This window comes from Moschus berezovskii, chromosome 6 (genome assembly GCF_049115385.1).
Source record: "Moschus berezovskii isolate FMDL1 chromosome 6, NW_MosBer_1.0, whole genome shotgun sequence".
In the NCBI taxonomy this organism is placed as follows: domain Eukaryota; kingdom Metazoa; phylum Chordata; class Mammalia; order Artiodactyla; family Moschidae; genus Moschus; species Moschus berezovskii.
Genome location: NC_142465.1, coordinates 113,153,038 through 113,178,117, shown reverse-complemented (window position 1 = coordinate 113,178,117; position 25,080 = coordinate 113,153,038). Strand labels below are relative to the sequence as shown.

The window sequence follows — 25,080 nt, the reverse complement described above, 5'->3', positions numbered from 1 at the left end:
TTCAGAAAACTGGTTTCCACTTCACCTCCGACAGACTGAGTAAAATGAAACTGCCTGCGTCAAGTGTGGGGGAGCATGTGGGCCTCTCACACGCCACCAGTGGGAGTGGAAAATGGTCAAGCACATGGCAGGACTGTTTGGCAGATTTACTGAGGCTGTACATATGCCAATGCCACGACCAAGCAAGCTGACTCTTGGCTGCAAATCCAACAGACATGCATAAACATGTTCATTAGAAGGGCGCATGAATATTCACAGCAGCAGTATCTGTAATAGCTCCCAAACAGGAACTACCCAGATGCCCATTACACAGTATATTTACAAAACAGAACACTATTCAATGACGAGACTGGATAATCTACAAATACACGACAGTCTACAAATATACGTACCTACTACAAACATGGTGTTGTACCTATCACCTACTGCAACTATATGTACCTACTATAGTTGGGTAGGTACTCCAACTGTGGTGTTGGAGAAGACTCTTAAGAGTCCCTTTGACTGCAAGGAGATCAAGCCAGTCAATCCTAAAGGAAATCAGTCCTGAATATTCATTGGAAATACTGATGCTGAAGTGAATCTCCAATACTTTGGCCACGTGAAGAGCTGACTCATTAGAAAAGACCCCGATGCTGGGGAAGACTGAAGGTAGGAGGAGAAGAGGGTGGCAGAGGATGAGATGGTTAGATAGCATCACCAACTCAATGCACATGAATTTGAGCAAACTGGGAGATAGTGAAAGACAGGGAAACCTGGCGTGCTGCAGTCCATGGGTCACAAAGAGTTGGACATTACTCAGGAAACTTCCTACTTTGTGCCAATTTGTCTCTGCTAGCTCACTGTAAGGCACTCTGAGTCAGAAATTCTGTGCTCCATTTTACAGATAGGTAAACTGAGGCCAGAGACCAGAGGCACTCTCCCATCTGTCTAAGCCTCTCTCCAGAGAGAATTACTTCTCTATGTAGGCCGCATTCCTGTTCCTGGCTCCACTCTTGATATAAGGATCCAAATTAGTTTTTCAGATTCTCCAGGCAAGAATACTGGAGTGGGTTATCATTTCCTCCTCGAGGGGATCTTCCCAACCCAGGGGTCTCTTACATCTCCTGCATTGGCAGGCGGGTTCTTTACCACTAGTGCCACCTGGGAAGCCCTATGTGTAGAGTTCAGTTCAGTTCAGTCGCTCAGTCATGTCCGACTCTTTGTGACCCCATGGACTGCAGCATGCCAGGCTTCCCTGTCCATCACCAACTCTTGGAGCTTGCTCAAACTCATGTCCATTGAGTCAATGATGCCATCCAACCATCTCATCCTCTGTCATCCCCTTCTCTTCCTGCCTTCAATCTTTCCCAGCATCAGGGTCTTGTGCAGAGCAATTTATTAATTCATAAAGACTCTGACACCATCCTTGTGGATAAGTAAAGGATCTCACAGTTGAGGAAATTGGCCCAGAGAGGTGAAGTGACCTAACCGGGGTCTCACAGTACCTTTCTGCAGGATGATTGATCACTTGACTCTCACCAGGCCATTTCCCCTGTCAGGCCTGCAGGGGTTAACAGGGCCGGCGCGCAGCAGGAGGGAAGGTCTCATGAAGAGTGAGGGGTGGGGAGTGGGCCATCCTCTCTAGGACCCTGACTCCCCCTCGGTGGGCAGCTTGAGCCCTGGCCAGCCTCTTGTTGACTCAGCCGGCCTCTTTCCTGCCAAGGCCTGCTGACCAGAGCTCCCACGGGGAGGGTCAAGTTGCATTCTTCTTGGGCTAGAGCCTGGGTGTGTGTGTGGGGGGGGTGGCTGGCACCTCCCGGTGGAGGCTGTGTGCTGGTCTGTGGGTGCTGGGCCAGGTGCTGGGGTGAGGTCAGAGTATGGACCAGCCCGAGAACCAGCTTTTTGAGTGTGTGTAAGGTTTAGCTTCAGCATGACTGAGCTAGGTGATCTCAGCAAGCCACTGCCACCATCCCGTGCACATCCCTGCCTCAGTTTCCCTGTCCATCAAATGGACACAACAATGATAAGCCTGGCCAGCCCTATCACACAGCTACCGGGAGGATCAAAGAAACAAATGAGTTTGGCCTGAGTGAACATCCTTTGCAGCTCAAGGACCCGGGTGCGTTGGCTGGCCAGCCAGCTGGGCATTCTTGAGGTGGAGTACACGAACAGGAAGCGATGCAGGGCAGCTCTCAGCTGGGGCACGTCTGCCTGACATCCCTGTCTCCTCCCCGGTCCTGACATAATGACAGTCACAGCAGTGACCCCTCCGCCCAAGCGCACAGCCCTTCAGAGTTCACCAAGTCCTTCCATACCCATTCCCTCAGCCCCCCACCCTCCTGCCTCAGGGCCTTTGCACTGCTGCGCCTTCTGCCCAGAACACTCTTCCCAGATGAGTGAAAGGCTGGCTCCCTCTCAGCTCCAATGTCACCTCTGCAGGAGTCAACCAAACACTCATTTAAATTAACTTCTCCCTGACCCACTTGAGCTTCCCAGGGGGCACTCAGTTCAGTTCAGTCACGTCCGACTCTTTGTGACCCCATGGACTGCAGCATGCCAGGCTTCCCTATCCATTACCAACTCCCAGAGTTTACCCAAACTCATATCCATTGAGTTGGTGATGCCATCCAATCATCTCATCCTCTGTCGTCCCCTTCTCCTCCTGCCTTCAATCTTTCCCAGCATCAGGGTCTTTTCCAAAGACCAGGTGGCACTAGTGGTAAAGAACGTGCCTGCCAATGCAGGAGACATGGGTTCCATCCCTGCGTCGGGAAGATCCCCTGGGAAAGGAAATGGCAACCCACTCCAGTAGTCTTGCGTGGAAAATCCCATGGGCAGAGAAGCCTGGCGGGCTACAGTCCACAGGGTCGCCAAGAGTCAGACACGACGGGAGCGACTTAGCATGTACCGACCCCTCACCCCACCAGCACCCTCCCTTCCCCTCTGTGTCTTTCACAGCCGCCCCCTAAACTCCGGCCTTGGGGGTCTTTCCTGTCTCCCTGATTAGGTCACAGTCACACACATGAGGCTCATCTGAAACTCATGGGTAGGTCCCTCCCCTCCATAAGTAGAAAACGCCCCTTCCTGAGATGGGCCATAGCTCCTGACCTGGGTCCCTGCAGCACCCCAGAATTGATGAGGGGTGACCTCAGGCAAAGGGGTCTGGATGAGCGCAAAGCTGGCCTCCTCAGCACCATGGTCTCCGTCACAGCAGAGCACCATCACGGTGGTCTCTCTGAAAACAGTCCTGGACGAGTGGTGAGCCTGACCTTCCTTTCCTTGGGACGGTTCCTTCTATTTTTCTTGGGGCTTCCAAGGGATACAGAATAGAAACAAGCAAGGAAAGTGCACAGTTGCTGAGCTGTACGTTTCATGCATCAGGACCTGTTGTGGGCCTGACCCTGGGGGTCTCATCACGAGTTTAATCAGGGCGGCTTGTGAGTTTTCCCCAATCCTACTGGAGCTGCCAACTTTAGGGAAAGACGCATTAACTTGTCCTCTCTTTTGTAATAGGTGGACTTTGCTTCTCCCGACCCTTCACTTCCGTTCCGTTCCATCGCTCAGTCGTGTCCGACTGTTTGCGACCCCGTGGACTGTAGCCTACCAGGCTTCTCCGTCCATGGGATTCTCCAGGCAAGAATACTGGAGTGGGTTACCACTTCCTTCTCCAGGGGATCTTCCCAACCCAGGGATCGAACCCGGGTCTCCCACATTGGAGGCAGACGCTTTAACCTCTGAGCCACCAGGGAAGCCCTAAATCCCCACTGTGGAGACGGTGAGGACCGCCAAGAGAACACTCAGGGGTCGCGCCTCTGGCTCTGCTCTCCCATCTCCAGCACGTACACTCTCTGCACCTCAGTTTCTTCATGCATAAAACAAGAAGAGGAGATTGCTGGGGGTGAGAGATAAGGGGTGTGTGGACAGGAGATATTCTGCATAAAGCCTTCCAAATGCTGTTTCATTTCGAGGAAACTGACCTCCTCACCTCCTCTCTAGGACCGGCCCAAATGGCCCCTGACCTGGCGTGGCTCGGTCGCATCCCTCCCCTTGATCCTCTGGGTGCCCTGGCCTCCCTCCCGCTCTTCACACATCCTCCCGGCGTCCTCTGACCCCAGAACCTCAGGGGCGGCTACAGGCTGCACCCGGGTCTCCATGAGGTCATTTCTGACTCCCCACCCAACTTCTTCACCCCTGTTTTTTCACATCACAGCACCAAACTGCCTGTGGTGACCCCACTGCTTTGTCTGTGTGTTTACAAGGGCAGAAACGCACTCCTGCTTCTCCTCAAGCCCTGACCACACAGTCACTCCCTTTCCAGAATCCTCCCAAAGCCCAGGTCTCAACTTCCTGCTTCCCAGCCAGGAGGCTGTGTCTGGGGTGGGTCCAGCCGCATCTAGAATCTTAAATCCCACCTAGGCCTCCACACAGGTGTGGCTGGCCTGCACCCTGACCCAGAGACAGTGACTCTGGTCTTCTCTGGGGACACAAAGCCGCCATCCCCTCATGAGGTTCTGGCAGAGCTCAGCGTCTGTGTGGGCTTGTCACCCACGGGCACTGGTGTCAGCATCCAGGCTGGGTTAACATGCTTGGAGGGGTAGCAGGAATAAAGAGACACAGCCAGGAGGAACATCTGTATTTAAAATTCCTCCCCTTCATTCTCTTCTTCAAATGAATCAGTCCCCACTTCCTCATAATCCTTCTCCAGGGCAGCCAGGTCCTCCCGGGCCTCGGAAAACTCGCCTTCTTCCATTCCCTCTCCGACGTACCAGTGCACAAAGGCGCGCTTGGCGTACATGAGGTCAAACTTGTGGTCCAGGCGGGCCCAGGCCTCGGCGATGGCCGTGGTGTTGCTCAGCATGCACACGGCCCGCTGCACCTTGGCCAGGTCTCCCCCGGGGACCACCGTGGGGGGCTGGTAGTTGATGCCCACCTGGGAACAGAGGACCAAAACGTGGTGGTCAGTGGGTAACTCAAGCTGGGGCACCCTGGTCATGTAGTGGGGGGGAGTAATGGGGCAGCAGGCCTGGATGTGAAGAGAGGGGATCAGGAGGCGGGGGGCAGGCGGGTAGAAGTGCATGTGGAAGAGAAAGCAGAAGCGGGATTGGGTGGGGAAATTCGAGGGGAGGGGAAGAGCTGGCAGAAATGCTCCTAGGACACGTAAGCAGACAAGTGAGGGTCCGGAACAGGGGTCAGGCAGGGGGCACGTGCAGTGCCCGGAGATGGAAGTTATGGTGAATTCACTCCTTCCAGGGGAACTTCAGGTTTTTCTCTTAGTTATGCTGTCAATAGATTTAGGGCAATTTCTCTGCCAAGGGTGAATTTTGCGTGCGTGAGTGCATGCTCAGTCCTGTCCAACTCTTTGTGACACCATGGACTATAGGCTGGCAGGCTCCTCTGTCCATGGGATTCTCCAGGCAAGAATACTAGAGTAGGTAGCCATTTCCTCCTCCAGGGGATCTCCCTAACCCAGATATCGAACCTGGGTCTCCTGCATTGGCAGGTGGATTCTTTATCACTGAGCCACTTGGGAAGACCCAGTGAGGGTGAAGGGTGGTGTTTAAAAGATCACAGAGATATCCTCAAGCAATAAATAAAGAGGTGCAAAAGCTTCTGAGGATGGTGTCTGCATCTACCAGGCCCTCTGCCTCTGGGGTGTGAGGCTTCTTGGAGGAAAAGCACGGACATCTAAGAAAGCTCTCCCTGGTGGTCCAGTGGTTAAGAGTCCACCTGCCAACACAGGGGACACGGGAAGACTCCACACGCCTCGGGGCGACTGATGCGGTGGACCACAGCTACTGAGGCTGCGCTACAGCTCTGCGCTCTGCGATAAGAGAAGGCGCAGCCATGAGAAGCCCGAGCGCCACAGTTAGAGAGCAGCCCCCGCTCATTGCGACTAGAGAGAAGCCCGAGGACAGCAATGAAGCCCCAGCACAGCCATGGTCAATTAATTAAAAGAAAGAATGTCAGGTAAACAATCATGCTGGACAAGTGGATTCCCCAAGTTCTGGCGGCATGGAGGGCCTTCCAAGCTGATCCAGCCCAGCTGAAGGGGGGCTGCTGCTGCTGCTAAGTCACTTCAGTTGTGTCCGACTCTGTGCGACCCCATAGATGGCAGCCCACCAGGCTCCCCCGTCCCTGGAATTCTCCAGGCAAGAACACTGGAGTGGGTTGCCATTTCCTTCTCCAATGTGTGAAAGTGAAAAGTGAAAGTGAAGTCGCTCAGTTGTGTCCAACTCTTCACGACCCCGTGGACTGCAGCCTACCAGGCTCCTCCATCCATGGGATTTTCCAGGCAAGAGTACTGGAGTGGGGTGCCATTGCCTTCTCCGAAGGGGGGCTACCATTCTGGAAATCTCCCTTCTCCCACACACATCCCAAACCAAGAACTCTGGGAACCTGGAAGGGGCCTCAGGTGACCACTGTGACAATACTCACGGGACACTGAGAGCCGGGAGCTGCTCCCCAAGTGCCTCTCCTGCCTAGGCCACTGGGTCTTAACTGCCAGTCTCTTAAACTCACAGCTTTAAAATACAAGCCCTCTTGAGAGGCAGAGGTGGGAGTGGCATCAGGCTACAGAGCCAAAGCAGGTAACCCAGAATGGTCTACCATTCCTCTTAGATGAAAGTGGCATCATGGGGGTGGAAGTGATGCGGAGACAGGGGCAGACGATCAGAGCAAGGAGAGGAAGGCAGTGCCACATCGCGTGCCCGCTGGACCGGCCAGCTGTGCTCTCTCAACAGCAGCCTCCCTGGACCCCGTCAGTGGGGACAAACATCCTGGGGAGTGTGCTACAGCGTGAAGTGCAACTCCATCCACCCCCACGGCATGTGCTTTTCTGAGAAGCAGCTAAAGGTTCTAGCACTGCCTTATCCTTCTGGTCATAACCCTGAACTTCAGCTAAAGGTGGAGGGCTGGGGGGACTTTCCTGGTCCAGTGGTTACGACTTCACCTTCCAATGCAGGGGGTGCCATTTTGACTCCTGGTTGGGGAAAAAGATCACACGTGGCTCGTGGCCAAAAAACCAGAAAGGTAAAACAGAAGCAGTAATGTAACAAATTCAATAAAGACTTTAAAAAATAAATACAAGGATGAGAATATGCGGCATCTCTTTTTTGTTAATTTCTTGACCACCTTTTTTTGCCTATTTATTTTACTACTAGCTTGTCTTGTTGTTCGTGTTTGAAAGAGAAAATAACAACAACTTGGGGTAAGATCGTGAGTGTTTTCACAAGAGTGACCAGAACTGCCACGTTACGACAGGTGCAGTCCAGGAGAGAGGATTCCGGTGAGGGTGGGAGCAGAGCCGTGCGGAGACTGCTCGCCCATCAGCAGCTCAGCCAAGAGCCTGGCATGCGGTGCCTTGTTTGTCAAAGTCCCACCAGGGAAAACTGAGACAACGAACTCATCTCTGCTCCAGCAACCGGCACAACCTCCTCTGGTGTTCAGTAGACCTCTGAATTATTAAAGCCCTGCCTGAGGGGACTAGCTAACATGAACAGTGGCAGTTGCTCTGATGGTGAACTCTGATGACACACCCTGGGCAGAGGCAGTTGCCTGTCCAGCCAGGGCAACTCAGAGGGGTGGCTCCCAAGAGCATCCTCGGTCCTGAGAGCTGGGGTCTTCTATTTCCCCACTGATCCACAGAACGCAGACCTACAGTTGGCTCCCAGTTCACTGCTGCTTAGTGGAAATTTCAGGGCTTCATAATGTAAGTGAATCACAGCCATATAATAACCATAAAATTTCTTATCCTTATTTTAAATTGATGAAAACATACAAGGTGAACAATTTTACAAAACAAACTGGGGAGAAGGACACACCCTTTGTTAGAGGAGGGAACTGCACCTCTTCTCTGGCAACTTGAATAATCCAGTCACTGCATTCTCTGATCTATGGTCAGATCAGGGCTACCTCCACCCCCTTGGCCCTGTTACCCCACTTGCACACACTGGCCTAGTTCTCTCCTGCCAGACCTCTGAGATGCTTGCAGACCATCCGGTGGGACCGGTGGGCCCTCCCCCTTTGCAATACTGCCCCTCCCGTCTTCCAGTAACCACCCACCTCCCAGTCTCTCCAGGCCTAAAACAAGCGCCTGAATGAATGAATGAAATTAGCATTACACTGGCCTACGCCCCTCTACCTGTGTGGTCCCAAAGCTCCCATGGAACGTCAGCCCAGGACCCCAGTCTCCACCCCTTCCTCCCAACCCTCGGTCTCCCTCTGCTTCTCTAGCTGTCTGTCTCCATCGTGTCCCCCGCTCTCACCTTGAAGCCCGTGGGACACCAGTCGACAAACTGGATAGTCCTCTTGGTCTTGATGGCGGCAATGGCGACATTCACGTCCTTGGGCACCACGTCCCCCCGGTAGAGCATGCAGCAGGCCATGTACTTGCCATGGCGAGGGTCGCACTTCACCATCTGGCTGTTGGGCTCAAAGCAGGAGCTGGTGATCTCGGCCACGGACAGCTGCTCATGGTAGGCCTTCTCGGCTGAGATGATGGGTGCGTAGGTGACCAGCGGGAAGTGGATGCGGGGGTAGGGCACCAGGTTGGTCTGGAACTCGGTCAGGTCCACGTTGAGGGCACCGTCGAAGCGCAGGGAGGCCGTGATGGAGGACACAATCTGGCTGATGAGCCGGTTGAGGTTGGTGTAGGTGGGCCGCTCGATGTCCAGGTTGCGCCGGCAGATGTCGTAGATGGCCTCGTTGTCCACCATGAAGGCGCAGTCCGAGTGCTCCAGGGTCGTGTGCGTAGTCAGGATGGAGTTATAAGGCTCCACTACAGCCGTGGAGACCTGGGGGGCCGGGTAGATGGCAAACTCCAGCTTGGACTTCTTGCCGTAGTCCAGGGAGAGCCGCTCCATGAGCAGAGACGTGAACCCCGAGCCGGTGCCACCCCCAAAGCTGTGGAAGATGAGGAAGCCCTGCAGGCCTGAGCAGGCATCTGTCTGGGAGAGAAGGACATGGACAAAGCTCTGAGAACACCCTTGCATGGGCCCCAGCAGGCAGCCCTTGCTGTCCGCCCGCTCCATCCCACAACATTTTCAAGTGGGTGAAATCAAACCATCCTTGAAGAAGTCAGAAAACACAAAGGAGCTACAGCGCTCTTGTGAGGACCAGCTAAAATATGGGGCAGCAAACACACATTTGCCTCCAGGTCCATGAAGCTTCCAGCCCAGTGGCCTGTTTGGACCAGGAACAAGGTTCCAAAACCATGGTGGTTAAGGTTTTTGCCCCGTGTGGACCCTAGCTCCTTACCCATTTCCCTGGCCCTGTCGTTTGATTCTGTGGAAACCGCAGGCTTATACAGCCCAGCCCACAGGCTTATACAACCTTGCAAGGTGGCTCAGGGTGCCAATTTCAGAGAGATAAATGGGTCAGAGACCCTGAGATTTAACATCAACTTTGCCATTTCCCAGCTGTAAATATTCGAGTAAGTTACTGAACCCTCCAGACTCATGTTTCTTCTTAAAGTGCGGACAATAAACACATTCCTCCCATAAATAAGGTTACTATGATCGTTCAATGAGAAGCCCTACTGTGTTTAGCAAGGACAGTGAGCTCTGACCAGAATTAAGAGAATTCACAGCTCATGGAACTTTCCCGCTAGATGTGATCTATGACTGTGTTCAGTTGGATGTTCTGAACTTTGGGGATCGCAGATGACTTTGGGACTGATGACTCCCATGAACTCTGCTCAAAACAGGAAAGGTGAACACGTGACAACTCAGCACCCTTAGCTCCCAAGTCAAGAGCCCCTGATTAAGCTCACCTCTCCACTGCACAGATTAGAAATGGGGCTCAAGTAGACAAGTGACCCGCTGAGCTTCCTAGTCAAACCAACCCAGTTCAGACCTTGACTCAGCCACTTAAGTTCTAGCTGGGGGACCCAGACCAAGTCACTGAACCACTTAGGCCCTCTATTTCCCCAACTGTAAAGTGCAGGCACGAGATCGCCTTTGTATCATTGTTTAGGGGATTAAACAAAGGAATGTATGTGACATTTGTAATAGCATCTGTAAGGTGCTGAAATAGATCAACAGTCTTCCTCGTCTCCTCCAAGTTAAATGCTTCGTTAAGTGAAATAAATTCACCTTTTCAACCTGCTCAAAATAAAACAAAAAAATGCTTTGTTAATCTGTCGCTGCCATCCAGCAAACAGTTCCACCTTCCTCACCCCTGGGATTTCTCCCTAACACCACTGCAGAGCATCCGTATATGCTACCAGGCACCAGCCTGGAGGGAAACCCATACGGCCCAGGAGGAGGAAGGGGCGCCAACCCAGTACATGCCTCTTACAGAACACAAGCAGAAATTTCCAAGTCTCAGGTGTTTATCCTGCAGCCGGGGGCCACGTCCTCCCGCTGGCCTGTCGACGTTGGCAGGCTCTCCAGCTCCCCACCCTTGCAAACACGTACCAGCTTGCGGATGCGGTCCAACACCAGGTCGATGCTCTCCTTGCCCACCGTGTAGTGGCCCCGGGCATAGTTGTTAGCTGCATCCTCTTTTCCCGTGATCAGCTGCTCTGGATGGAAGAGGTGGCGGTAGGTTCCGGCCCGAACCTCATCTATCGAGAGAGGGAGACCATCGGTCTTATCACCTGGTTCCCAGAGGAGACGCCCCCATCCCACGAGAACACATGATACTCCTATCTACTAAACTCCACTGAGGTGGAACAGACAACCCCAGAATACATCTGCAAGGCTAAGGGAATTCCAGGGTAAACAGGTGCCAATAGAGCAGAAGCCTGGGACTCAAGCAGCAGTGAGAAGCCAGCTGCTCTGCTGGCAGGACCTTAGGGAGCCTTGGGTTTGTTTACAAAGCTGGGCAGATACCAAGGTTGACTGCCTCATTCTCCTGGACCCCCAAGGCTTCCCTCCAGTTTTTCCTTTATGCTGAAAAATTTACTCCAGAATATATCCAACTTCACTTGCATCCAGATGCTTCAGGGACACAGGGAAAGATTCAGAATGACCTGTTCCCAGGCTTCCCCGGGATTGTCCCAGCCCTAACTTCCACCTCTGGAGGCAACAGTACACATCAGGCATTAGAGATATTTCAGAACGACTTGGAAGCAAAGCTGTGTTCCAGGTTCCAGAAAAGCCAGAGCCTGAGAGTGGTTCCAGTGGCATGGGGGCTCTGCTCACCTCTTAGGTCCATCAAGGTATGCACACAGAAGACCAGGGTGCCTCAGGCCCCACCGCCATCCCCTCTCCTCTACAGCACCCCTCTGCTCCTCCAGGGAAAGTGCCCATCTGTGCAGTGGCCCAGGACGGTCATCTGCCCTTTCTATATTTGTACAAGTGTCCAAAAGTTGGAGGGCCTGGAGTCTGTGGCCCCAGAAACAGTGTTTAGGCCCTAAAGACAGTGCCCAGACATCCCTGGGGACTCATCCGTCTTTGCTGGTGAGCAGGCTTTGAAGCTGAGGAAATGCTGATGAAGAGTGTGGACTGAACCAGGGGTGCTGTGGGGTTGGCAGCAGGGAGAACAAGAATCCTGCCCCGACACAAGTCAGTACTCCTGTTCCCCTAAGATCCAGATGAGGTTCACTCTAACCTCCATCAGCCTCGGGCTGTAAGAGAAAGTGCCTGATGCTATTTCGTCTCGTGTATGAGAGGCTGCAAGGTTACACCAGGCCTGCCAGGATGGACTGCAATCACTGCAGAACTGGAAACATACACTTTGGGAAACTGACTATGTGAGGGCTTCTTATAATTTCTGAAAATGCTGGTGTTTTTGATTCTTAGTATTTAGTGAACAATCTTGGCAATTTTGGTCTGCCTCAGCAGTTTTGGGGGGAAAGCACCAGGTTGGAGCTTTAACAGAGGAGCAGAGACCTCTGATCCCCACTTGAGACCCCGAGACTGGGGAGAACTCCAGGAACCAAGAGTCACATGGGGTGAGGGTGGGGGTCTAGAGGGTCATCCTTCCACGTGGAGGTCAGCCTCCCAAGCCTCCCCAGACAGCACGGTGGACTTCGTTGGACCACAGTGGCCCGTGGCAGACCATGGGGGTCCACGGCCTCTGTAGCCTGCTGCTGCTCCTGGGCGGACGCTGGCTCACACTCACCTACCACTGTGGGCTCCAGGTCGACCATGACGGCCCGGGGCACATGCTTCCCATTGCCGGTCTCGCTGAAGAACGTGGTGAAGGAGTCATCGTCATGGACCTTGCTGGCCTGAGCGCCAAAGGTGCCATCGGCCTGGATGCCATGCTCCAGGCAGAAGAGCTCCCAGCAGGCATTGCCGATCTGGACCCCAGCCTGGCCCACGTGGACAGATATGCATTCCCGCTGCAGGCAGAGAACAGGCCAGTCAGAGCCCCAGCCGGCCTCTACCCAGGCCCCCAGGCCCCGCCTCTGAGGGCGTGTCCATCCCTGGCTCTCGGCAGGCAGGCAGGACACCCTGCCCCTGCCCAGCAGGTGGGCTCTGGGTCCCACAGTATCTGGATCAAGACTCTGTTCCAAAGAAGAACCCCAATTCCATGGTTTGCTGTGAGGGTGGCTTTCCACGGTTAATCCTTCATGTCAAGAAAAGGAAAGAGAGGGCCAGCCTCACAGATGAAACAGATGAAATTCCCAACCATGGACAGACTCCTGCACCAGTGAAGCCGGTCCAAGGAAGAACCCGTGAGAACAGCAGAAGCCATCCTCGAATCCACCGCCGTGCCCGGTGCACTGATCATGTTCCTCCCTCAGCCAGAGTCTCCCAGATGCTGTCTCGCACACATGCACACACACACATTCCACATCTCCCCATCACAGAGCAGAGAAACACTCACGGGAGGACTGTATCTTGGAGTCTGTATAATGGATGTCATTACTGTTTTATGTACAAATGTAGGAATAAGAAAGGGTCAGTACAGGGGCTTCCCTGTGGGTCCCAGCAGTTAAGACTCTGCCCTCCCAATGCAGGGGACCTGGGTTCAATCCCTGATCAGGGAACCAGATCCCACATGCTGCAACTCACACCTGGTACAGCCAAATAAGTAAATATTTAAAATAAACATTTATTTTTAAAAAACAGGGTCAGTACATCAGCAGGGAAGGACTGGGAGGGGACAGGCAGGCCAAGTCTCCTCTGTGGCCACCATAACCTACTCCCTCACCCATCAGGCCAAGAGCCAAAAAAGCTGACCTTCAGAGGGTCCTTCTCCATGTTACTCTGGCGTTAAGCCACAATTACATGATTGGTTCTGGTACTAACAGCTTAGGATGGGGAGGGGTGCATGTGTCTGAATGTGTGAAATGATAAAATGTGTGGGTGTATGTTTGTAGGAGTGTGATTGTGAGCGTGTTCGAGAGTGGCAGTGTGTATGTGTATGCAGACATGAGTGTGTGTGAGTGTGCTATGGTTCTGCTGGGATGGTGTGCCCATCAGCCCCCACGCCCCTCCAGGGCAGCACTGGCCTCACAAGGAGCCTCTGTGCCCGGGACAGAGCTGGGCCGGGAACCATGTGCCTGGTGTGTGGCCTTCTATTCTTATCCATGACCCGAGCTGGCATTTTCCAGCTCCAGGGAACCCAAGCGCGGAGTACAGCCTCCAGAGACCAGGGCTGGGCAGGGGTATGGGACTCCCGGGGCCCTGGGGCTCTCCGGTGTGGGTGTAGGGCAGCCAGAGGCGTCAGGACCCAATGCCCTAGCACTGGTGTGCCACATGCACACCAGTCCCCGTGCTGCTTGGCCTCTGGGTGTCACAGAGGCCTGGCCAGGAATACAACCGGCCATGTTTCCGTGAGCCTGGTGGCCAGGAAAGGGCTTTGCCCACGAATCTTGCCTCTCAAGTTACAAGCTGCGCTGTGTGGGCTGGGCTGCGTCACATAACCTCCCTGCATGTGAAAAGCACAAGTCACCATGATCACTTCTGCTATGGCCACCCTTGTCTTCAGCATCATCATTACGCATTTTCATCCCTGTACCCCTACTCTCCACCTGGAAGATGTACCCAGGGGAAGCTGGAGACCTCAGGCTGCCGCTCCTCTCACAATGCAAGAGCTTTGTCTTAGGGCTCAATTCAGGCCTGAGGAAGCAGCATCCTTCCCCAAGAACCCCCGAATCCAGCAGCTACCGACTGGACCACACCTTCACAGGCAGCCATGGCCTCCTGGGGGTGGGGCATGTGGGCGAGGGGACCTGGAGAGGCATGAAAGGAGCTGGCCCCACATGCTGTCCTGTGGCCCCGCCCCCAGCCATCTCCAGGCGCCACCCCACCTTCCTGGGTGCTCTGGGCCTTTCTGGAAGGACGCGGGGGTATTTCAGGAAGATCAAAGGTGAGAGGAGAAGACAGAAGGATCTGAGGTTTTGAAGACCACCAACATGGGGACGCGGATGTTCACATATCCCTTTAACCTCATGCGAGTCAATATGCCACTCTCCACAGCAGAAATCAACCTCACACACGGGCACACAGCCCTCAGGAGGAGGGAGCTGGTTTCCTGTTAAACTAATTCACAAGAGTAACTGGAGGCATAAGATAGACTCAGAAATAACTGTTGCGCCCATAGATGTCCCCAGGGTGGCCTCTCAGCGCCAGTCTCCACCAGCAGAAAGCAGGGCTCCCTGGGGGGTGGGGGTTTCCAGGTCTGGGGCAAGGAACACACAAGATGATCCCCTGTGAGAACCTTCTGGAACACCATAGGGAGCCCAAGAGCACAGACCCAGAAAGGGCTCAGAAACCACAAGAGGCTCCCTCGGCCAAAGGTGAAACAACTCGAGGGTCAGAAAGAGGAACAGCAGTAGTCAACCGAAACAGGATGGGCACGCAAAAATCCACAAGTCCTTCATGTTGTTAAGAAAAAAAAAACCCACAGGGGAGAAACGTGTCTACCTATCCAAACAGCCCTATTGATGAGGGAGAGCACTTCTTTTAACAGAAGACTGTGAGCTAGTCAGGGTGGAAGGAATGAAATACTAAGAAATATTGCATATGATAGTTTCTAATTATATAATTGAGCTGGACAGGGACTGAAGGGGAACTAGATATTCACAGAGTGCCAAAGAATCCCTGTTACTTACAGGTCACAAGGGGAAGTTAACTTCAATGGTTACCTCTGACCCTGGGATGGATCGTAACCCCACGGCAGAGAGAAAACCGATGTAACGCAGCGGGACACACATACCTCCCAGGAAAGCTTCTTGTCAGCCTTAACAAATATTGTATATTAACATGTACATATGGAACATAGAGAAATGGTACAGATGAACCTGATTGCAGGGCGGGAATCGAGACCCGGGTGTAGAGAATGGACCTGTGGATACAGACGGGGAATGGGAGGGTGGGACAAATTGAGAGAGTAGCATTGGCACACGCACACTAACGTGTGTAAGACAGGCAGCTGGTGGAGAGCTGCTGCGCAACACAGCGAGCTCAGCTCCGTGCTCTGTGACGACCGAGAGGCTGGGATGGGGGCTGGCTTGGGAGGGGACATATGTATACGTACAGCTGATTCACTTTGCTGTACAGCAGAAACTAACACAACATTGTAAAGCAACTATACTCCGATAAAAAAATAAAATCATTTAAAAACTTGAATACTCAGCCTTAATGTATTAAACCCTTTAGAGATAGCTCCCATTTTATAGAAAACACAGGGGTCCAGGGGATAAGAGACACTACAAGCATGAATCCACAAGCAGGTAAGTTCCACAGGGCAACTGACCCGATCTTCTCAACTCATGAAAATCAAAGGTGAGGGAGGAACTGACCCACATCAAGAGGAACTTAAGAAATACCATACACATGGAGTGTGTGAATTTTAACTGAATTCTGGTTTGAACAAATCAAAATATTTGAGGGGATAAATAGAGAAACTGATTGATTTTGTTAAGCATGATAATGAAAGTGTCAGTAAGTATCAAAAAGCTCTTATTTTTAGAGTCACTTCTGAAGCATTTAGGGTAAAATGTCATGACATGTACATCTGTCTTTACTTCAACAAGCACAGCAGATAAAGTAAACATGGCAGAAAAATAGTAATTATTAAATCTAGATGACGGATATGTGGGTGGTGATACACTGCCATACTTTTCTGAAGGTTTGATAGTTCTCATGCTGACAACCCAAACATTTAAAAAAGAAAACAGTGAGATCCAGGTGAAGATCCACTGACAAAGGCGATCGACAAGGGCAGGCCTGCCCTGTCCCTTTCCACTTAGTCATTCATTCAGCTGACAACTTCCAAGAGCCCAGTTTGTTGGACAAACAAGAACTGTAAAGTTATACAAGGGAGAATTCCTCGGCGGTCCAGTGGTTAGGACTTGGTGCTGTCATTGCTGGGGACAAAGGTCCAGTTACCGGTCGGGCAACTAAGATCCCGCAAACCACACAGCACAGCCAAAATAAATAAATAAAATAAAGTTACACAAGGAAATCACCAGTGAATGAAGTTAGGCGAGGCCCCCAGTGCTACCATCTGTGCCCCGTTTGCACCTGCCCTGAGGGGAAAAGGATCCCACCCGCTCTTCCAGTGACTCTCACTTGTCACCACCCCTCATTCCTGCCTGGAGGTTCTACACAGAAAAGCCAGGAGCATGACCAGTGCTGACGGTCTTGGGGGCGGGCTGTCATGCCCAAGACAGGCAACCAGGGAGTTTTGTGAGCTCAGAGCCTTCAGAAGCTCGAGCCAGGCCGGCCTCACAGGTCATCCAATACAATTCCCACCCCTTGTTTTACAGACGAAGAGGCTGAGGCTCAGACAGGTAAAGGACAGACTAGAAATTTCACAGCTCTGTTAAGGAAAGACCCTGGGCCGAAATCCAGACCTTCTGACCTCTGCAGAGTCCTCTCCTGGACGCCATCCTGGACCCTTGCCTGGTTCTCACTCTGAGCCCAGGGTCCAAGGGGCCATGCCCCCCACGCCCTCACCAGCCCGCACGCCATCAACAGCCCCCACTCCCTCATCAGTCCCCACACCCCCACCAGCCCCCTACACCATCATCAGCCCCCGCTCCCCCATCAGCCCCCGCGCCCTCATCAGCCCCCCACACCATCATCAGCCCCCGCTCCCTCATCAGCCCCCACATCATCATTAGCCCGCGCGCCCACATCAGCCCCCCACAGCAGCCCCCATGCCCACAGCAGCCCAAGCCTGACAGCTGGAGCCCAGGAAAGCTTATACAACAACACTCCAGACGAGAAAAAGCTCCACTGCAGAAAGAACAGAAGAGAACCATTCAGTGTGGGCACCTCAGAAAACAGGCCACCCTTCCTGGAAGAACCGAGACTGTGCTCAGGGCCTGGTGTTGGGGGGTGGGGGAGAGGGGTGTGGGGGAGAGGCTGGTATGTGCTGCAGGGGGCACCGGTGTGTGCAGCGGGGGCTGGTGTGTGCTGAGGAGAGTGCTGGTGTGTGCTGGGGGGAATGGGGGCTGGTGTGTGCTGAGGAGGGTGCTGGTGTGTGCTTGGGGGGAATGGGGGCTGGTGTGTGCTGAGGAGGGTGCTGGTGTGTGCTTGGGGGGAATGCGGGCTGGTGTGTGCTGGGGGGAATGGGGGCTGGTGTGTGCTGAGGAGGGTGCTGGTGTGTGCTGGGGGGGAATGCGGGCTGGTGTGTGCTGGGGGGGAATGGGGGCTGGTGTGTGCTGAGGAGGGTGCTGGCGTGTGCTGGGGGGAATGGGGGCTGGTGTGTGCTGAGGAGGGTGCTGGCGTGTGCTGGGGGGGAGTGGGGGCTGGTGTGTGCTGAGGAGGGTGCTGGTGTGTGCTGGGGGGAATGGGGGCTGGTGTGTGCTGGGGGGGAATGGGGGCTGGTGTGTGCTGGGGGGAATGGGGGCTGGTGTGTGCTGGGGGGAATGGGGGCTGGTGTGTGCTGAGGAGGATGCTGGCGTGTGCTGGGGGGGAGTGGGGGCTGGTGTGTGCTGAGGAGGGTGCTGGCGTGTGCTGGGGGGAATGGGGGCTGGTGTGTGCTGAGGAGGGTGCTGGTGTGTGCTGGGGGGAATGGGGGCTGGTGTGTGCTGGGGGGGAATGGGGGCTGGTGTGTGTTGAGGCGTGGGGGCGGGCCTGGTGTGTACTGAAGGAGAGGAGGGTGGTGAGGGGTGGGGCGGGGCTGGTGTGTGCTGAGGGGGAGGGGGTGTGCTGACCCAACAGACGGTATTTACATCAAGTGTTTGCTCCAAACTCACGGTTGGTTCAGATTCCCTCTCTGGCCCGCAGAGCTCAAGCTTTCTCTCTCACACTGTTCCTCCCCCAGTTCTATTCTGACTCTGGGCTCGTAGGGCTGACACTAGCTCTCTGCTCTTGGGACCCTGTGAGAGGAAAGGGGTCCCCTTTCGGCCCAGCAAACCAGGGGGTGAAGATGAGGAAGATGGAGGGACTTAACACGGCAGCTCCCTTCCCCCAGCAAAGTATGACACCCCTACTGACACCCCTACCCAGACCTGGGCTTCCCTGGTGGCTCAGAGGTTATCCCTGGGTCAGGAAGATCCCCTGGAGAAGGAAATGGCAACCCACTCCAGTATTCTTGCCTGGAGAATCTCATGGATGGAGGAGCCTGGTGGGCTACAGTCCACGGGGTCACAAAGGGTCGGACACGACTGAGTGACTTCACTCACTCACTCACTCACCCAGACCTAGTGCTGGGTGACTACAGAAGTGACCTGCTCTATCCGCTGCGCAAGAGGGCATCGAGCGGGGCTGGGCCACCTCCTACCTACCCTTCAGCACGCTTACTGATCGCCCTCTCCTGTTGGAGGTCTGGAAGCCCCGACACCAGCATGGGCCACCTCCCCTTCAGCACTGTATCGCATGCTCCTAGCTAACGGTTCACTGCTTGACTTTCCTGGTGGGCAGCAAGGAGCCCCTGTTTTCTTGCCAGATTCCCAGCATCGAGTACAGGGCTTGAATGCAGCAGGTGCTCAATAAATTCAGGGGTGATTGGAATGAAAACCCTGCTTAACAAGGAGTGGGTGGCCAGGGCCTGCAAGGCAGTGGATGCCAAAGGAAGAAAAAACAGCTTCTGGCTTGGTTTCCTGGGGGGAGGACTATTTTCAGGCTGTGTGGAGAATTCAGACAGGCTGGTAGGATCTGGGGCATTTCAGCTGGATTTGGAGCAGGAGAATTTAGGGCAGGTCCCACGGACTGCTTAGGCTGTCCGAAGTGTAGGCTGGTGAAGGCTGTGTGCCCATGACCATCCTCTATGGAGAGGGTGCCCAGTTCTGCAGAACAGTAGGAAAAATGTGCTCCAGACCTTGACAGTGCTGGTATAACTCCACTGCCAGAAGTCTCTCCTTGTGTCAACCTTATACGATTTCTATTTTAATATTAATCGTTTCCTTTTCATTTGTTCTCAGAGAACTCAGACCTGCTAATTGCAGTTTTCTGCAGAAGGAGGCTCTGGAGCTTTAAAAATGGTTTTGAAGTATCACAAGCCAGTAAAACTGGCCTATTATCTTGGAAGGGAACTGACAGGCCAGCAGTGAGGGCCAGTGAAAACCCGGGACCAGGCCACATACCCAGACCACCTGTGTGTCAAGCCATACAGTTGTCTTCAGGAAGCTTACTACTAGGCCCACGTACTTCCAGTTGTCAGGCTGGGATGATGAATCATGCCAGGATCCAGGTCAGAGACAACGGGTGAAAAATAGAACCAGGGTTCCCGAGGGATGATTAAAGCAAGAACAAAATGATTCCTGGGAGGCTGCACCATTTCTTCTCAAAATCCTTCAATTAGATCATATTTGGACTCAGAGAACAGATAGCAAGCTGGCAACAGCAGGAACAGAGTCTACCTCAGTTAACAGGCGAGGTCTCAGATGGCAGGTGCCGCAGCCGGGCAGCAACAAGGTACCACAGGCGGCCTGCGGAGCGGCCGGGCCAGTCGCAGACTCCTAGACTCTTTAGACACTACGAGGCCAAAGGTCCTTGAGCTTCAGCCGACACTCAGATCAGGAGCAGGAGAGACCAAGCAAGCTTTAATCAGCCACACGTGGTGCCCGATCTCTTCCACATGCAGCTCATCACAGAGAAATTCTAACAGGAAGACGCCAACGGGGGACGCTGGCCTCAAAGACCATGGATAGCACAGTCAGTCCCTGGTGGCCAAAGGCAAGAAGCAGCAGTCCACCCCGCCCCAGAGTGCCACATCCTCCCACCCACCCCATCATTGGCCCTTTGTGTGTCAGCTCTTTCCTCCTCAAAAGTAATTTTAACTTTCCCTCTTCCTTTCAAGGTCACTGACGCCCCTCAGAGAGGACAGAGCATCACCCTTGGGCTCTGCATGGGCCCAACTGAAGCCTGGATGCTTCCTACGGACACACTGCCTGGGGGCTGGGGGCTCCACTGCTGCCCAGAGGACGTGCCCAGGGACCTCAGGGGACCCGTACTTAGTGATGGGAAGACTTTTTTTGGTGGCCGCAGCCCCCGGAGGTGCCGAGTTGGAAGACGTACCTAGGCTCTGCAGTGCTCAGCCACACCACCTGCACAGGGCAGTCTGCAGAGGCCTGCGGACGCAGAAGCAGTGTCCATCTCACCCCCAGAACACTCTGCCCTCTAATCTCCCAGCTCTGCAGGAAGACAGGCTCTTTGTTGCCTTCTGATGTCAGTTCCACCCAGAACGCACAGCATGCTGCTAACCCAGGAGGAGAGAAGTGAGCAGGCTGTGCCCTCAGCCCCTGTGAGCCACAGACACTTTCTCTGAGGCCTAGAGTCACTGACGCCGAGACAGGTGTCACAGCCTCGGCTCCCAGGAGAACTGCTTGCCAGAGGGCCCCTGGGAGCAGATTGGGATGCTCAGTTACAGGGTTAGTGATAAAATCCTCACTTAGAACCTAAGAAATGCTGAGCCCATCCTCGACATGGGCAGCCTTCCCAGCCCTCCAGAGGGGAGTCCAGACACTGGGGAAGGAAAGTCCTTTTTGCAAGGGTGGGACTTTGGGGCCAGTGTGCAGGTGTGTCATCCTACGGTTTTAGGAACAAGTCAAGGGGTTTTTAAAAAGAGGTTCTGAAACTGGGTCATTTGTAATGATGTGGATAAGCCTAGAGTCTGTGAAGTAAAGGTGAAGTAAGTCAGAAAAGCAAATATCGTATATTAATGCATACATACGGAATCTAGAAAAACTGTACAGATGAACCTATTCGCAGGGCAAGGATAGAGATGCAGACACAGAGAACAGACATGTGGGCTTGGGGGTGGGGGGAGGATGGGACAAACTGAGAGAGCAGCACTGACATATGTACACTACCATACGGAAAACAGAGAGCAGTGGGAAGCTGCTGTATAACCTAGGGAGCTCAGCTCTATGATGACCTAGAGGGCGGGATGGAAGACGGGTGGGAGGGGGGCTCAAGAGGGAGAAGATATATGTATGCATATAGCTGATTCATGTTGTTGTACAGCAGAAACTAACACAACATTGACAAGCAATTACACTCTAAAAAAAAAAAAGGAAAAAAAAAGAGGTTCTGTGAGTGTGAAATAGCCAACCAAAAAAAGTCTTCCCATCAAGACAGTGCTGCCCATGTACATAAATGCTCCAAATAGAACCTGTTATATAAAATTCAGTGTTTCAAAACAAAGAGTCTCTTTCCAAAACATTCAGCCATAGATTTTCAGTTAAATATTTTCAGATTCTTTAGCACATTTAAAACAAGGTTTTTACTTTACATTTTTTGATTTACTAGCTATTTTCAGAAACCTGCCTATTGAGTGCACGTTGAAGTCTGTTTGGAGAGCTGGATTTGGGTCCTGGGATCCCCTCTAAGACTCACTGCAGCTTTTAGGTGAGAATCAGAACACGTAAGAGGCAGCACTCTGAAAATTACACAACACTAGCTATGTGCTGGATATTATAAATATTAAATATCAGATCTTGAGTAAGCTGCCTGGGATGTGGTTCAGAATAACAGGGAGGAAGGGGAGGGGGAGTGAATGAAGTAAGACTCATCATTAAGTAGATAATTGTTGAAACTGGTTGAGGCATATATAGGTGTTCATTATAACGCTCTCATTTTGTATATGCTTGGATTTCTCTGCAATGAAAAGGTTAAAATAGTAAAGCTAGGTGGAGCTTTGAAAATCTGAACCATAACCCCTCTTCATTTTGGAGATGAGAAAAAATACTTCAGAGAGATTAAGTGACTTGAAGTCACACAGCTAGCTGCAAAGCCCTGAGCCAAAAACTCCAGAAACTCCTGGCCCTGGGCTCCCTCTGTGACCCCTGGCCTCAGGCAGGCATGGACTCCTCTGGCCACTGTCCCAGTATTCCCTAGGAACCTGCTCCGGGGAGCAGGCCTGGAGCTAGAATAGGCAGAGCTGGGGCCAGAGCCAGGGGATCTGGGCACTTTCCAGAATGAGGAGGAGGGATGTTCTCACCTGTCCTACTGGCCACTGACACTGGAGGAAGAGTGCCAGGACAGCCTGACCTTGGCCTGCCAGTCAAGCTGACACCGCCCCTCCCCCACCCAATCTTGCCACCCTCCCTGAGCCCCAGACAGCGGGGCCTCCAGTCCACGAGATTTCTGGGTTCTCTGTGTTTTGAGGCATCGGGGTGAAGTGGACTGGCAGCAAATTTTACCCACCCCACGGCTCAGGGGACGAGTGGAGGGCCTCCGGCTGGTGGGACGGCGGCGCTAGGAGAGGACCTCTCCAGCAAGTAAGATCCCAGTCCCAGAGGAGAGAGACAGACAGATGGGACGGGCACTGCTGCCAGGATAGGAAAGGAAAGAAGCGGGTCTGAAACCCTGTGTGCCAAAGTCCTCTGGCTTTGACCTGCTTGAAAAACTGGGGAGCTGGAAACAGGTGCCAGGGCCTGGGAAGCTGAGCTGGAGGTGGAAGTGTCCCAGATCCAAGCCAGATGGCCCAGGGTGGGAAAGGAGAAGGAATCCCCTAGTGTGGGGTGTGTGGCTCTAAGTCCCCTGACCTCTGGGGTTCTGTCACACTTGGTTGGTGGGACCTGACCCAGTGCCCAGCCCAGCCCCCACCCCCAAGTCCGGAATCCCCGAACTGCCTGCCCAACCCCCACCCCACCGGCCCTGTCTCCCCAACTCGGGTCCCTGAGTTGCTCCACGGTGATGTCTCCGAACCTAACCTCTTCTGTGCCGGCGGCCCCTGGTCCCCTTCCCCTCACCTGCGTGCACAAATCTCCCTTTAGGCGCAACTCGCCCCAGTCTCTACTTTCTCTCTAGGAAAAGGCCACTGGCACCAGGTGGGTGTCCCTCCCACCCCCGCCCGAGGGTATGAAGCCCTCGACCTTGAACTGACACCCCTAGGAGACTTCGAGCTCCGCAGATCCAAAGCGCTAGCTGTCAGAGGAGAGCGGCTCTGGGGTGGGCGCCCCTCACTCTGTCCCGCCCCATGCCCTGCCCAGCGACCCGCGCCCCGGCCCCGCAGGCTCACCATCGCGGCCGCTCCAGTAGCCCGTTCGCTCCCAGCTGGGTCTGCCCACCCCAACTGCTCCAGATACAGCCGCCTCCGCCTCCGCTGTTGTGACACCGGGAGGGAGGGTGCCGGGGACAGACATACTGGGCCAGCAGCTGCCCTGCAGCATCACAGAGCCGGGAGGGAGGGACCGGACAGGTCACAATCGCTCCGCCCCACCAGCCGGCGGCGGCTCAGTCTCAGCCAGGGGAGCAGCGCGCGGGGGTGGGGTAGGGGGCCCGGTTCCTGCACTATGCTATGCAAGATCATACTTTGTGACCCCAGCCGCCCAGGAAGGAAATGGAAAGTGCTGTTTGAGTAAGTGTTCACGCTCCCAAACTTTGATCCTCTTCCTGCGGCAGGGAAGACACCCCGAACCCAGGAGGGGGCGGCAGGGTGGGAGCAGGGCTCTTGGTGGGAGGAACAGGCTCCAAGCTCAGCTACTCATGACCTCTCAAGCCCTTGCACCTGCCCCCAGGCTGGCCTGGTTGTTGGGGGATTCACTGGGATAAGGGTGAGACACACACACACCCCCACCCCCGCTGCAGGAGGTACTTCTCAGTGCCTCCTCTGTTCCCGCTTCTACTCCTCTGTCCCTGGATGTCACCCCTCCACCATTACTGTCAAGTCTCTTTCTCCATCCATTTATCATCTCTCCCTCTTCCTACCTTAAAGCCCAGAATGTGCAAAACAACCTCAGGATTTCAGCTGCATCTGTGCCTCCTTGCTAAGACCTTCTCTTGGGCGCTGCAAGTGATGTGGAGGGGCCAAGGGCCTTGCCCCACTCCCCTGAGTTGGGGGTGGTGGGGTGGGGACAATGGGTCTGGCCCTCTCTTCACACTTCAGATTTTGGCCATGCGATTGATTACACCTCCCTCGCTTCCCCGCCTTCCCTCCCCAGTTTAAGTGTAGGCATTGCAGACTTCCCCACCAGAGTCCAAACTAAGCTGAGACAGTAAGGCACTCCTGTCTCTTCTCCTGCTCTCTTCAGGCCCCACCCACCAAACCCCAAGTGACTCCAGGCAAATCCACAGCTTTTCTGCAAGGTGCCAAAACACAGAGCTGCTCTGGCAGGACGTGATGACTCGCCAAGTGTCCCAGCACACAGATCCACCTTCTCTTCCTGTCTATCTCTGGCTGGTGGAGAGTGAGAACACGATTTTGTAGCAATTTGTTCTGCTGAACCTCCATTCCTATATTGTTCGACCTGTACTGTCAGTTTCTAGACGACAGAGGATGGGACATGTGTCTTATTGAATATTTATTTGGCTGAACCAGGTCTTAACTGTGACATGTGGATCCAGTTCCCTGACTGGGGATCGAACCTGGGCCCCGAGCATTGGGAGCTCAGAGTGTTAGCCACTGGACCACCAAGGAGGTCCTCTGGGGCACACGACTTAATCATCTTTGTATTTTAGAGCATCTCAGACACAATAATTTACACACTGATACATACAGAGCTTAATAAATTATGAATTGAATTGTCTATAAAGATCCTAAAAATTGAGAATCATAATTAAACTAACTGCCAAGCACGTGGTATGTGCTCAGTAAAGGCTGATGACTATCATTAACTATGTATTTATTTCTCTTTGAAACTCCCATAGTAAACACTGATCACTTTATCACTTCTATGACATTTACCACTCCACTTTGGAATCTTTTTTTCTTTTTAATATTTATTTATTTGGATCTTCATTACAGCATGTGGGATCCAGTTCCTTGACCAGGGATCAAACCTGGGCCCCCTTGCATTGATAG

General features: G+C 53.6%; 1 protein-coding gene across 1 annotated transcript; it reads right to left on the bottom strand.

Annotated features, from left to right (window-relative positions):
- Positions 1 to 4,600: 4,600 nt before the first annotated feature.
- On the bottom strand, positions 4,601 to 23,434 carry TUBA8 (tubulin alpha 8). The gene is made up of 5 exons (XM_055395321.2): positions 23,299 to 23,434; positions 12,049 to 12,271; positions 10,398 to 10,546; positions 8,247 to 8,927; positions 4,601 to 4,912 (listed from the first exon to the last, which is right to left on the bottom strand). The coding sequence occupies exons 1-5, from the start codon at positions 23,299 to 23,301 to the stop codon at positions 4,619 to 4,621; spliced, it is 1,350 nt and encodes a 449-aa protein (XP_055251296.1). The 5' UTR covers positions 23,302 to 23,434; the 3' UTR covers positions 4,601 to 4,618.
- Between the last annotated feature and the right edge of the window lie 1,646 nt (positions 23,435 to 25,080).

Bases quoted from the DNA above. Each gene is read 5' to 3' on its own strand.
- TUBA8 (XM_055395321.2), bottom strand. The intron at 10,547-12,048 runs GTGAGTGTGAGC...CTCTCTCGATAG, and splicing joins CCTGGAGCCCACAGTGGTAG to ATGAGGTTCGGGCCGGAACC. The intron at 8,928-10,397 runs GTACGTGTTTGC...CTTCTCTCCCAG, and splicing joins TGGACCGCATCCGCAAGCTG to ACAGATGCCTGCTCAGGCCT.